We start from the raw sequence: 15,356 nt of genomic DNA on the forward strand, positions 1-15,356 counted from the left end.
TAATGCTGGCTCTGGATATAATTTTAAAATTAGCCTGTTGGTGCATTGAATAAAAGGGGAACTTAGTACGTAGAAACTTTGTGAAGCAAAATATTTTTTGCATCATATTTTATATGCAGTCAGCTATTAAAATAGTGACTTGTCAGAACTGTTTGACATGGCAAGTCAGAATTAGTATGCACTGGAGGAACTAGATGGCTCAGTGTATAAAAATACTAAGGCTTGGATGATGCCAAAATAAAAAGGCATCCAAGTTCCACAGTTTTTCATGCCACTCGGTATTTTGACTGCTACATAATATATTACAGCAAATAGCTAAGGCTTCTTGGGCAGTAACAAACAGTAACCAACAAACTCCAATTCCCTAGAATCTCAAGGGTAGAAGGTGCATTGTGAGCATCACACTTGTGTCACGCACAGTTCTAATTTGGACTCATCATTGCCGAGTCTCAATCCTAGAATTTCCTATCATTGTGAGAATAACATCAATACGCAGACTGCAGAGGTTTCGGGAGAAGGGTCATCACTACCATTTCACAATTCAGAATAAGAAATTAATCCTGTCCTTGCTAGTAATGACCACATCTGAACACTAATTAAAAAAAGAAGTTCCCTTAACTCTTTCTTTCTTTATTTTTGACACTCTCCCCTTTGCAGAACCCAGAAATATGCCCCAGCTGTGCCACGTTGTCTTCTGTTGGTATGATATTGTTGCATATGTTATGCATTTTATGAATGACCTTCTCTGTGCTATTGACATTTCTCTTTTTGCAAGTGTACTAATGTTCACCAAGCTCATCTTATGGTGCACAGAGTTAAAAATCATACAACGCTGGATTATAGTCCAACAGGTTTAAATGGAAGCACACTAGCTTTCGGAGTGCCGCTCCTTCATCAGGTGGTTGTGGGTGAATGAAGGAGTGGTGCTCCGAAAGCTAGTGTGCTTCCACTTAAACCTGTTGGACTATAACCTGGTGTTGTGTGATTTTTAACTTTGTATACCCATATCATAACATCTTATGGTGGGTTCTCAAGTTTTTAATTCAAATGGTTTTGACTGGAATGTGAAACAGATCCCTGAAGTGAAAGACCATCTGGAGATGTTGCAATTTTTTGCATCACCTGCTGTGGAGAGATGCCTTTTAGTTTTAGAAGATTAAAAAAAATACTTTTAGATGAGATGGTGCATGACCGGAATTTGTACTAGTTAGTTCTGTACGCGTAAATGTGAGTAAGCATTTTCCATTCCAGAGAATTCAAGCATTCTCACTTCAGTTTCTTCCTCTGCAAATGCTATCAAATCTGCTGGGATTTTTCTCCCCAGATTTCCAGTGCCTGAAATATTTCGCCTTGATTCTCTGTTCAGGTCCTGGTGAATACAGAACTTCAGCCCAATGTTTCAGATAATGATTGAGGATATGTGTTCAGGCTCAGCAATGATTTACAGAGTGATTGGTTTGTGTTATTCATACTTTGACAGCATTTGATACTACTAGAGTGCGAGAAGTTGTTTCTTAACACTGGAAAATTGTATGGAGGAGTTAGTTCCTATTTCATGGAATTATGTCCATTTAATTTTGGCCCTGTTATTAATTTCAGATATTCAGCAGGCCTGATCCCCACAAAGCAAGGACTGCAACTTTGTGAGAGAGTGTCAGCTTCATCTTTCTGCAGGTATGAATTTATCACATGATCATTTACAATGAGACTATGGCGCAATATGATTTTTAACATTGTCATGTATTTGTAATCATATAGAAATCACTACCAATTGCTCATTAGCAATTAATTCATATTCATATTCTGTATTGTATTGACCTTTTTTCTACATTAACAGTGTGATATGAAAGTTGTGTCTAATTTGTTTGGTATGTTATAGATTTTGATCCATGATAAATTTGCTGAAATAACTTACTTAGAAGAGAGAGAACAAATTTGAAAATGATGATAGACGAAAATTGCTCTCTGTCTGAGAACAGGGTAGTTACATTCGCTATAGTCCTGTGAGAACCTTTTAACAATAAAGCTCGTTAACCTATTTTCTGAGAGTGAATTCAGTTTTCTTTGCTATCTCTGATTTACAAAGGTGTTATGTTTAAATTTCAAACCTCTGTTAAATTGCACTCATAATCTAAATGCTATGCAAAGTGCTTATTTAGCTAGGAAGAAATTGGATTCAAAGTCAATTTAACTTTTCACGTCATGGAAGGATTATTGGAACTTTTGTTTTAGTCAGCGACGAATATAAATTGACTTGGAAGACAAAAATCATCCTGATACGAGTCCTGATTCTTCATTAAAAGTTGAAAAACATACATGTGGATGGAGACAAGTTGAGGACAATGGACCTCTTGAGATTCTGCATTGCCCAAGTCTTACTACTGATCTTCGAGGAGAAAGTGAGGTCTGCAGACGCTGGAGATCAAAGCTGAAACTTTATTGCTGGAACAGCACAGCAGGTCAGGCAGCATCTAGGGAACAGAAGATTCGACGTTTCGGGCACATGCCCTTCTTCAGGAATGAGCAGAGAGTGTTCAGCAGGAGAAGATAAAAAAAAGGTAGGGAGGAGGGACTTGGAGGAGGGGCGTTGGAAATGCGATAGGTGGAAAGAGGTCAAGGTGAGGGTGATAGGTCGGAGTAGGGTGGAGGCGGAGAGGTCAAGAAGAAGACTGCAGGTCAGGAAGGCGGTGCCGGGCTGGAGGGATTCGGCTGAGACAAGGTGGGGGGAGGGGGGATGAAGAAACTGGTGAAGTCCAAGTTCATCCCCTGTGGTTGGAGGGTTCCCAGTCGGAAGATAAGACGCTCCTCCTCCGACCGTCGCGTTGTTGTGGTTTGGCGGTGGATGAGTCCAATGACCTGCATATCCTCGGTGGAGTGGGAGGGGGAGTTGAAATGCTGTGCTACAGGGTGATTGGGTTGGTTCGTCCGGGTGGCCCAGAGGTGCTCTCTGAATCGCTCGGCAAGTAGGCGGCCTGTCTCCCCAATATAGAGGAGGCCACACCGGCTGCAGCGGATGCAGTAGATAATGTGGGTGGAGGTGCAGGTGAATCTGTGGCGGATATAGAAGTTTCCTTTGGGGCCTTGGAGAGAAGTGAGGGGGGAGGTGTGGGCGCAAGTGTTGCACCTCCTGCGGTTGCAAGGGAAGGTGCCGGGAGTGGAGGTTGGGTTGGTGGGGGGTATGGATCTGACAAGGGAGTCGCGGAGGGAGTGGTCTCTACGGAAAGCTGATAGGGGAGGGGAGGGAAATATATCCTTGGTGGTGGGGTCCGTTTGGAGGTGGCGGAAGTGACGGCGGATGATGCGCTGTACATGGAGATTGGTGGGGTGGTAGGTGAGGACCAGTGGGGTTCTGTCCTGGTGGCGGTGGAGGGGCGGGGCTCAAGGGCGGAGGAGCGGGAAGTGGAGGAGACGCAGATTCACCTGCACCTCCACCCACATTATCTACTGCATCCGCTGCAGCCGGTGTGGCCTCCTCTATATTGGGGAGACAGGCCGCCTACTTGCCGAGCGATTCAGAGAGCACCTCTGGGCCACCCGGACGAACCAACCCAATCACCCTGTAGCACAGCATTTCAACTCCCCCTCCCACTCCACCGAGGATATGCAGGTCATTGGACTCATCCACCGCCAAACCACAACAACGCGACGGTCGGAGGAGGAGCGTCTTATCTTCCGACTGGGAACCCTCCAACCACAGGGGATGAACTTGGACTTCACCAGTTCCTTCATCCCCCCTCCCCCCACCTTGTCTCAGCCGAATCCCTCCAGCCCGGCACCGCCTTCCTGACCTGCAGTCTTCTTCTTGACCTCTCCGCCTCCACCCTACTCCGACCTATCACCCTCACCTTGACCTCTTTCCACCTATCACATTTCCAACGCCCCTCCTCCAAGTCCCTCCTCCCTACCTTTTATCTTCTCCTGCTGAACACTCTCTGCTCATTCCTGAAGAAGGGCATGTGCCCGAAACGTCGAATCTTCTGTTCCCTAGATGCTGCCTGACCTGCTGTGCTGTTCCAGCAATAAAGTTTCAGCTTACTACTGATCTTCCACAAGGTCTCATTCCCTCTGACACTTCTATTTCCATTTCTTCCTGGTATCAAGACTGTCGTGCTGTTCCAGTTTTCACCTCATGCCTTGAATGCTGCCCTTTTGCATTGAGTTAAATCCAGTGAATGTTTCTAAGTTTAGTAATATTTGGATTGCTCTCAGAACAAAACATCATAATAAAAAGGGTTACTAATTAAGAAATCAAATTACTAATTAAGAAATCAAATGAACAAATAATGAAAAATAATGCAATATAGAAGTAGTAGTGGAAATAAGATAGATTCAAAATACAAGTGTTTTCAAATTTGTTTCTTAAAAGGCTGCTTAGAAATTTCAGTTTTCTTTTAAAGAGTGCATGTATAGTGTACTTTAATAGGTATTGAAGACACAGGGTATTTTGTCTTGAAATGTGTACGTTAGATTGGAGATATGATTTCAGAACATGCTAATTTAGGAAGGTGGTGAATAGTGGCAGGGACTATTGGTTTAAAAAAAACAAATTGGTGGATTTTGAAAGCCACCGTTCTGGCTTTAATGAAAAGTTAGTAGCTACTTCAATTAAACTTAAAAAAAAGCTCTGAGAGAACTAGAATAATCTGAGTTCAATTCTGTCCTAATCCAGTGCATAAAAGTTTTATTTATAAGAATAATTAGATGGTGTTTAGAAACAGGAATTCAGGTTAACTTTCAGTTCTCTCATCTGTGGATATTAAGACCAATAGTATTTTTTCTGGTTCCTTGATTAGCTGACTTGGTACATGTGTTGGAGGGTGCTAGTACCTTGCTCATCACACCATCCGATGGTCTGCATTAACTGAGCCACTGGTCAGCTGAGTTTTGCTTAACTTTGTTTCCGAGGGAGTGGTACATACCTTCATTTATTTGTTTCTGTTACATTTATGCCTCATTCAAAAGATATAGTCAAATAATTGAATTTTTAGTCGACTACTAGAGTTGCACACATTAGACATCATTGAGTTTGACCAATTTTGACAGCATGTTAGGCTGATCAGCCACAGAGTATTTGTATCTCACAAGCTCACTAAAAATGCATAATTCTGCAAAAAGAACAGAAGAAAAATAAAAACTTGTATTTAAATAATTGGGGTTACCTCAATGCAAGGAGGATATTTGCTATGGAATCCGATAGGAATAAGAAATAGAGAAGAAAGAGGGGGCAGAGAGAATGAGGGTGTTAGAGTTAGGGATGGAATCAGTACAGAGTTTAACAGGTAGAAAGGAAGGTTAAAAGACTAAGGTGAAAGCAGCATTGATGGGGAAGAGGAAATCTTTTTCGTCAGTTGGTCAATTCATGGTTGATGAAAGGTAGCACACCTTCTCAATCTTTCTTCTTGCATCTTAAGCCCTTGTCACCCACCTTGCTTTAAAATCATTTTTTCCTTTGTGAAGCAGGGCTTGCCACCATGGGTGGTTCAGTGTACTCTCTTCCCAGCTCTTGCAGTCAAAACCAGTCTTCACAAGGTGGGCGTTCATGATATCCTTGAAATACTTTCGATGGCTGCTTCTGTGAACATAGACCAGATGCCTCAAAGTGGTTCACGATCAATGGCTTACTTTTGAAGTGTTGTCATTGTTGTAATATAGGGCATGGTGCACCCGACTTGGACATGGCGAAGTCCTTGTTTACTGACCAGCTAATTTGTTTATTATGTGATGTTGACTGAGAGATTGGCCTGGACACCAATAATTGTACTCCTCTTTGAGTGATCTTTTGTGTCTTTCTGAAAATACAGTTTGGCCCTCTGTTTAACATCTACTTTGAAAGATAACACCGCTAACAATGTAGTATTTCTTTTTCTTGCTTTTCTTATTGATTTGCCCGCTTAAGGATCCACAACATTGTAACCTTGAGGCAAGAACTGAATGGCAACAGAAAATAACGACTCTTGTGATTGCTTCTGCTAACCATATGGTGACTTGGCAAATTAGGAATCCATGCTTAACTAGTATGAGTGTAAAATGATAAGGCATATGCTTTGGATAGTGGCAGGCATTAAGCTGTTGAATGGGCTTAGAGTTGGTGACAGTATATGTTTCCATCAATCTTTTATCAAGACACAAGTTTCAACTAATTTGGGAATATTCTTGATGCAAAAACAGCAGTTTCCTAACCACATAAACCTTAGACAAGAACTGCTCAGAAATTCACATCTGGACTAATTAGCATTAGCTGGTGGTGAGCTCGAAGTTGGGAACAGCATTGAGTTAGGTGGTATAATGGCAGTGTCTGAAGACAAACTCAGGGTAGGAGGATCCATTATCAACCTTTCTACCTTACTACAAATGAGGTCCTTAAATGGCTAATTGATGGCCACTTAAGGTAAACAGATGAGCTGATAAGGTTTTGTACTCCCAGATCATGGAGGACCCATAACTAAGGTGGGTTCACAGGTTGGGACTTACAAGGAGAGGGGTATCAGAAGTAAGGGGAGGTGGGCGGCTGTCAGCAGGGCCCACCTTCCCAATGTCAAGTCCCTAGTGGTTCTCTAGTGTAGAGAAAAGACCTCTCTCTTCATGTGTTCATTCTGGACTAGTTTCTCCTGATGTACATGGATCTCAGAGCAGAGTCTGTGTGATGGTTCAATTCCTGGCATGTGATGAAATGCTTCCTGAGATGTGTGTTGATTGGCGAGTGAATTTGAGTAAATACGGAAAGCGTTTCGTATGGACAAGTTCAAGAAGGTGAAGTGATATTTACCTTGAAATAGAGCAAAAACAAAAATCTTGCATGAAACTTCAAGCTGCCAAGATAGCTGTTTGTAAACCTTCAGTTTACTGCACATTGCATACTTACAGAGTAACCTTTCCAGTGCATCAAATAAAATATTGTCATTATATGCTATGCTTCTATGCCACACCCAATGCTTCTGAGTCAGCTTGAAACAGGAAGCTGTATTCAATTTTGCAATAAATCTCCTTTGCAAAGTTAATGCAATTGTTGTACAAGACAGCGGGAAACAAAACAACAACTAATATTTATGTAAAATAGATGTGTGTTCCAAGCTGTGCATGCAGAAAATTAAATATTCAGCTAAGGAAGAAAGAAATGTATCGGGTGGGGTGATCAAAAACCTGTACAACCAGTTAGGTTTTAAGGAAGATTTTAAGTAAGAGAGAGAGATATAAAATGTAAATATAAAATTTATGGTGAGAGCCAGTTGGAGAGGTGGGGGAAGATGCCAGGGTTAGAGGAGGGTAGAGAGGTGAAGGAGTTTATGGTGAGAGGGTATTGATGGAGGAGAAATTTAGGGTGAGAAAATGGAGGAAGATGGGCTTTAGGTGAATGGCAAGGGCAGATGCTGGGAGCTTTGAAGTCAGAATTGTCATTGGAATTCACTCATTTCAATTCACCCTTTTCTAAACATTTATTTGTTTGTTTGTTTAATTAGTTATTTATTTCCCCCAACCATTATCTCATTGACTAAAGAGTTGCACTTTTCATCCCATTGTTGCACCATTATCAGCTGACCTTTCCAGAAACCTGATAAATAAAAATTCTACAATTGAAAAGACAAACTACTGTAATGCACTTTTCCAGAGAATTTGTTCTGTTACTTCCAGAAAAGTAAATGATTTGTGCTGTTTGTTACAGTTTTGATGTGCAAAAAGTATAAATTCTAAGGTGGCATATTTTGAAGTAAAAGTTGACATCTATTATTTTCCCCTTAGTCCACTCCATTTTTGGTTTTCCCAGTAATGTAAAGATATGTCTTTTTCTGAAAAGTATTCTCAAGACCTCTTCCATCAACTGTTTAGGAATTCCTGCCAGCTTTGTGTCCAGGATGCTGTAATTTTGTTCATTCTTTCAGGTGATTAGAGATCACAGTGTCAGACAGCATAAACAGCAAGTAATAGACAGAGCTAAGTGATCCCATGTCCAATGGATCAGATCTAAACTCTGCAGTCCGGTCACAACCAGTTGAGAATGGTGGTGGACAATTAAACAACTCCACAAATATCCCCATCTCAATGATAGAAGATCCCAACACATCAGTCCAAAAGATCAGGCTGAAGCATTCACAACACTCTTTAGCCAGAAGTGAATGATCCGTCTTGGTCTCCTCCAGTGGCCCTCAGCATCACAGATGCCAGCCTTCAGCCAATTTGATTCATTCCCTCTGAAATCCAGAAACAGTTGGAGGTACTGGATACTGCTAAAGTTATAGGCCCTGAACATTTTGGCATTAACACTGAAGACTTGTACTCCAGAACTTACTCCACACCCCTAGCCAAGATGTTTCAATGCAGCTACAAAGTGAAAAATTGCCCATTATATCATAGAGTCATAGAGATGTACAGCATGGAAACAAACCCTTTGGTCCAACCTGTCCAGGCCGACCAGATATCCCAACCCAATACAGTCCCACCTGCCCGCACCCGGCCAATATCTCTCCAAACCCTTTCTATTCATATACCCATCCAAATGCCTCTTAAATGTTGCAATTGCACTAGCCTCCACCACATCCTCATTCCATACACGTACCACCCTCTGTGAAAAGGTTGCCTCTTGGGTCTCTTTTATATCTTTCCCCTCTCACCCTAAACCTATGCCCTCTAATTCTGGACTCCCCGACTCCAGGGAAAAGACATTTCCTATTTTATTCCTGATGAAGGGCTTTTGCCCGAAACGTCAATTTTACTGCTTCTCGGAGGCTGCCTGAACTGCTGTGCTCTTCCAGCACCACTAATCCAGAATCTGGTTTCCAGCATCAGCAGTCATTGTTTTTACTTTTCCTATTTACCCTATCCATGCCCCTCATAATTTTGTAAACCTCTATAAGGTCACCCTCAGCCTCCCATGCTCCAGGGAAAACAGCCCCAGCCTGTTCAGCCTCTCCGTATAGCTCAACTCCTCCAACCCTGGCAACATTCTTGGAAATCTTTTCTGAACCCTTTCAAGTTTCACAACATCTTTGCGATAGGAAGGAGACCAGAATTGCATGCAATATTCCAGCCGTGGCCTAACCAATGTCCTGTACAGCCGCATCATGGCCTTCCAACTCCTGTACTCAATACTCTGACCAATAAAGGAAAGCATACCAAACGCCTTCTTCACTATCCTATCTACCTGCGACTCCACTTCCAAGGAGCTATGGACCTGCACTCCAAGGTCTCTTTGTTCAGCAATACGCCCCAGGACCTTGCCATTAAGATTAGATTACTTACAGTGTGGAAACAGGCCCTTCGGCCCAACAAATCCACACCGACCCTCCGAAGAGCAACCCACCCAGACCCATTCCCCTACATTTACCCCTTCTCCTAACACTACGGGCAATTAAACATGGCCAATTCACCTAACCTGCACATCTTTGGACTGTGGGAGGAAACCGGAGCACCCGGAGGAAACCCACACAGACACTGGGAGAATGTGCAAACTCCACACAGACAGTTGCCCGAGGCGGGAATTGAACCTGGGTCTCTGGTGCTGTGAGGCAGCAGTGCTAATCACTGATCCACCGTGCCTGCTAAGATTTGCTTTCCCAAAATGCAGCACCTCACATTTATCTGAATTAAACTCTATCTGCCACTTCTCAGACTATTGGCCCATTTGGTCCAGATCCTGTTGTAATCTGAGGTAACCCTCTTCGCTGTCCACTACACCTCCAATTTTGGTGTCATCTGCAAACTTACTAACTGTACCTCTTATGCTCGCATCCAAATCATTTAAGAAATGACAAGAAGTAGAGGATCCCAGCACCGATCCTTGTGGCACTTCACTGGTCACAGGCCTCCAGTCTGAAAAACAAGCCGCCACCACCACCCTCTGTCTTTTACCTTTGAGCCAGTTCTGTATCCAAACGGCTATTTCTCCCTGTATTCTGTGAGACTGAACCCAGCTAATCAGTCTCCCATGGGGAACTTTGTCGAACGCCTTACTGAAGTCCATATAGGGCACATCTAACACTCTGCCCTCATCAATCCTCTTTGTTACTTCTTCAAAAAACTCAATCAAGTTTGTGAGACATGAGTTCCCACGCACAAAGCCATGTTGACTATCCCAAATCAGTCCTTGCCTTTCCAAATACATGTCCGTATTGTCCCTAAGGATTCCCTCCCTCAGGATTCCCTCCAACAACTTGCCCACCACTGATGTCAGGCTCACTGGTCTATAGTTCCCTGGTTTGTCCTTACCACCCTTCTTAAACAGTGGCACCACGTTTGCCAACCTCCAGTCTTCCGGCACCTCACCTGTGACTATCGATGATACAAATATCTCAGCAAGAAATCCAGCAATCACTTCTCTAGCTTCCCACAGAGTTCTCGGGTACACCTGATCAGATCCTGGGGATTTATCCATCTTTACCTGTTTCAAGACATCCAGCACCTCCTCTTCTGTAATCGTGTCACCATCTATTTCTCTACTGTCTATATCTTCCATATCCTTTTCCACAGTAAATACTGATGCAAAATACTCATTTAGTATCTCCCTCATTTTCTGCGGCTCCACACAAAGGCCACCTTGCTGATCTTTGAGGGGCCCTATTCTCTCCCTAGTTACCCTCTTCTCTTTAATATATTTGTAAAAACTCTTTGGATTCTCCTTAATTCTATTTGCCAAAGCTATCTCATGTCCCCTTTTTACCCTCCTGATTTCCCTCATACTTCCTTTGTACTCTTCTAAGGATTTACTCGATCTATCCTGTCTATATGCTTCCTGTCTATATCCTTACATATGCTTCCTTCTTTTTCTTGATCAAACCCTCAATTTCTTTCGTCATCCAGCATTCCCTATGCATACCAGCTTTTCCTTTCACCCTGACAGGAATATACTTTCTCTGGATTCTCGTTATCTCATTTCTGAAGGCTTCCCATTTTACAGCCGTCCCTTTACCTGCGAACATCTGCCCCCAATCAGCTTTCGAAAGTTCTTGCCTAATACCGTCAAAGTTGGCCTTTCTCCAATTTAGAACTTCAACTTTTAGCTCTGTCCTTTTCTATCATTCTTTAAATCTAATAGAAATATGGTCGCTGGCCCCAAAGTGCTCCCCATTGACACCTCAGTTACCTGCCCTGCCTTATTTCCCAATAGTAGGTCAAGATTTGATCCTTCTCTAGTAGGTACATCCACATACCGAATCAGAAAATGTTCTTGTACCCACTTAACAAATTCCTCTCCACTGTGGCAGTCCCAGTCTATGTTTGGAAAGTTAAAATCCCCTACCATAACCACCCTATTATTTTTAACAGATAGCTGCGTTCTCCTTACAAATTTGTTTCTCAATTTCCCTCTGACTATTAGGGGGTCTATAATACAATCCCCATCAGGTGATCATCCCTTTCTTATTTCTCAGTTCCACCCAATAACTTCCCTGGATGTATACCCTGTACAGAAAAAGCAGAACCAACTTGGTCAATTACTGTCACATATGTCTTCTTTCGATCATTACTCAAGTGTTGGGAGTGTCATCAACAGTGCTATCAAGTAGCACCTGCTCAGTGATGCCCAGTTTGGGTTCTGTCAGGGTCTCTCATCACCTGACCTCATTACAGCCTTGGATGAAGCATGGACAAAAGAGCTGAATTCCAGAAGTAAGGTGACAGTGACCTTCCTTGTTATCAAGCCCATATTTCACCAAGTGAAACATGAAGGAGCTTGAGCAAAACTGGAATTATTGGGAATCAGAAGACAAACTCTGCAATTGTTGGAGTCAGACCTGACACAGAGATAGATGATTGTTGTTGTTAAACATCAGTCATTTCAGCTTCAGGAAACCACTGCAGGTGTTCTTCAGGGTTGTGTCCTAGGTTCAATTGTCCTCCAATGACCTTGCCTCCATCATAAGATCAGAAGTGGGGATGTTCACCAGTGTATTCACAATGTTCAGTACTGTTTGTAATTCCTCAGATGCTGAAACAGTCCATGTTCAAGTGCAACAAGACCTGGACAAAATCCAGGTTTGGGCTGAAAAGTGGAAACTATCATTTGTACCATGCTAATGTCAGGGAATGATCATCTCCAATAAGAGACCATCTAACATTGACATTTGGGAGGGGTAGGTGCGGGGTGTGGTGTGGTGTAGTTTCTATTGTCCAGAAATTCAACTTGATTATACATCTCTCTGACTCTATGATTCTAAATACAGTGGCTACAAGAGTAGGTCAGAACCCAGGAATACAGCAGTATAGCCACCTGACTCCCAAAGCATGTACACTTTCTACAAGGCACAAGTCAGGAGTGTGATGGAATACTCCCCACTTGCCTTGGGTGCAGCTCCAACAGCTCTCAAGAAGATTGATACCATCCAGGACAAAACAGCTGACTTGATTGGTACTATATCCACCGACATCCATACCCTCCGCAGTGATGTGCAATAGCAGTATTGTGGACTATCTACAAGATACACTGCAGCAATTCTTTGGACAGTACTTCCAAACCCACGATCACTTACATGTAATTTGACAAAGGCAGTGAATGCATGGAACACCACCACCTGCAAGTTCCTCTCCAAGCCATTCACCATCTTGACTTGGAAATGTATCAGTATTTCCTTCAGTGTGGCTCGATCAAAGTCTTTAAATCCCTCGTAATAGCATGTGGGTCTTTACAGCACATGGACTACAACAGTTCAAGAAGGCAGCTCACCACCAACTCCTCAAGCCAAAGGAGAGACTGGCAATAAATGTTGGCCCAGCCAGCAAAGGAAAAGAAAACTTAAAAAAAGTGAATGTGAATACTATCATTTGCTGAGAAATTGATAACTCCAAGGCATTTAAAAATACAAAAGAATACATGTTTGCTATTTTTATGCATGGTTTTATGGTGCTTGTGGTCAATAATTTTCCACATTTTATCTGATGGTTTTTGAGCTATCTATGGTATAACGCAGTACCTGTGCCCTCACTGTATGTGAAAAATAAAGGGCATTGATCTTTATTATCATTTTGTTCCATTGTAAACACTTCATTTGTCTATTTGTACTTTGTTTTTGTGCTATCTGTGAATGAGTGGGCTATTAAGCAAATTAGTTAGGAGCTGTAAACCACAGCAATTGTGCCTCATAGAATTTGACACCATTCATATGAGGTTGATTTTCCCCACCTCCACTGTCATCTTATTTGATCAAGTTATCAAGGTTGTTTTATCTCCTTTATACATTTTCAGAATGTGAGGTTTATTGAGAGTAATATTGGATACTTCATGTTCCGTTGACTTTCTCAAGTTGAGATATAGTCTGTGGTGCAGCCTTAGTTGCAGTTTGCAGCTCTTTTTCAATCATCCCAGAAGTAACTCCTTTCCTTTTGATGCCCGCCATTTCAATGATGCACAAGTTGTAGTGCGATATGGCATTGGGATTAACTTGAATTTCAAATTTAAAACGTAAACATACTTTGAGTTTTGTCAGATCAAAGAACAGTATCTCTGGCTGAGATGGAGAATTAGTCTCTTTGTTAGATCATCCTAAGGAATGAATGCAGTTGGAAAAGCCTGAACCATCTGAGAGTGTGTTCTGCTTTGACTTAAATGTTTGACAGATTCTGTGGGGTTGGAGGAGGGAAGCAGGATACACCTTTGAGATGTAGTTTCTCAGTGAACTAAACCAGACTGCAATTAAAAATGGCCCAGTCTGTGTCTAATGAAGCTAATTGCCTTTTAGTTGGTCACTAACGGGAGACTTGTTGACTATCAGTTGTGGTCAACCTCGCTGCATTCAATATATTTTGGTACAGGGGGGCTCTTGTGGTGCAGTGGTAGAAACCCTACCCCTGAATTGGGAGGCCTGGGTTCAAGTCCCATCTGCTCCAGAGGTGTATAGTCGCATCTCTGAACAGGTTGATTTCAACAAACATATTTTGGTACAAAGCAACACAATTCTTTGTTCTATGGCTATGAACCAATAACAGAAAACATGTGGAGTAGTGGACGTCTATACCTACCCCCACCCCAAAATTTATTTGTAACTGCCAGATATACTTAATTATGAAAGTTCCTCTTCTGTTTTAATTTGTGCTAATTTAGATGACAAAGTAAAAATGTGTTTAATTAGGTTGCCATACAGGTGCTTCTCGAATCATTGTACAGCTAAGAGGCTGGGGTGAGTGAACCCTGTGAATATCTGTATTCAGATATGTGCACTGTGCATATTGGGCAATTTACACATGTATAAATGCGGGTACAAATACAATAAATAAATACATCTCTGGAGAGAAATCATAGTAAACATTTCCGGTCCAATGAACTTTCTTCAGAATGCTAATATGTAATCGGCAATTTATCAGCACAAGGGAAATATTTATTCAAGTGTACCTTCTGAATGGGAATCCCCGTCCAAGCATCTAGGCTTTTTTTTCAGCTTGTAACCTAGAAGTTTTTTGATCCAGTTCCGGCTTCTTGATTTTTTGTTATGATCCTGAGCCAGATCTCCACCATTATGTTATGATCCTGGATGATATTGCCAAATTATGTTGCAATTAGGTTCTGGGAGAGACTTTTTATTTTTAAACTGGATGAAGGATGAGTTCAAGGACCTGTTGAAGATACAATACATTTCTAGAGTCCAGAAATAATGTGGTAAAGATGGGTAGTTCCTTTTTAATTAATTCATTCACAGGATGTCAACACAATTTATTAATCATTCCTAAACTTCCCTTCACCAAAGTGATTTTCTAAACCATTTAGAGGGTCATAACCTCAGAGTAAGGGGTCATCAATTTATGACAGCTTTAAGGAGGACTTCCTTTTCTCTCTGAGGTCTGTGAATTCGTGGAATTTTTTTACCTCAGAGGGATGTGGAGGTTGGGTCATTAAGTATATTCATGGCTAAGATAGGCAGGTTTTTAGCCTGGAAACGAATTAAGGGTTATGGGGAAAGACAGGAAAATGAAGTTGAGGATTATCAGTCTTGATCAGTTCAGTCTTGATCTCATTGGATACAGAGCAGATTTCAGGGCCAGTGGTCTATTTCTGTTCCTGCATCTAATGATCCTTGTACGTATTATGTTCTACCTTGCTTGGCATATGGACCATTTCAGTCAGACACGAGAAAGTGTATCTGATTTGCACATGAATAGTTACAGATGACTAAGGCCCCCTTTGACAATGGATTTTACCTGTGCAAAATTTTCATTATGAAACGTCATAAAAGACGACTGAAATTTTCTGTAGTCGCAATGATTCATTTGTTTGTCAAGTTTGAATTAGCTGAGGATTACTTTACATATAGCTTGCAGTATATGATTTTCCACTTCACCTTAATGTTTGTAAATTTAAGGCTTCCTCTAAACAAAACACTAAAGTAGAATTTATATGATTTTAATTTCTGTCATTTGCAGCAAGTTTATTTTTCTGT

General features: G+C 41.8%; 1 protein-coding gene across 1 annotated transcript in view; it reads left to right on the forward strand.

The window, feature by feature from the left end:
* Positions 1 to 15,356, forward strand: part of imp3 (IMP U3 small nucleolar ribonucleoprotein 3) — a 264,779-nt gene that overhangs the window by 97,193 nt on the left and 152,230 nt on the right. The window contains exon 3 of the mRNA XM_087990922.1: positions 1,600 to 1,674. Coding sequence (XP_087847048.1) covers positions 1,600 to 1,674 — 75 coding nt within the window. The remainder of the gene's footprint in view (positions 1 to 1,599; positions 1,675 to 15,356) is intronic.

The sequence above is a fragment of the Chiloscyllium plagiosum genome, unplaced genomic scaffold (assembly GCF_037043375.1).
Source record: "Chiloscyllium plagiosum isolate Xiang-an unplaced genomic scaffold, Cpla_swu_hap1 HiC_scaffold_9, whole genome shotgun sequence".
In the NCBI taxonomy this organism is placed as follows: domain Eukaryota; kingdom Metazoa; phylum Chordata; class Chondrichthyes; order Orectolobiformes; family Hemiscylliidae; genus Chiloscyllium; species Chiloscyllium plagiosum.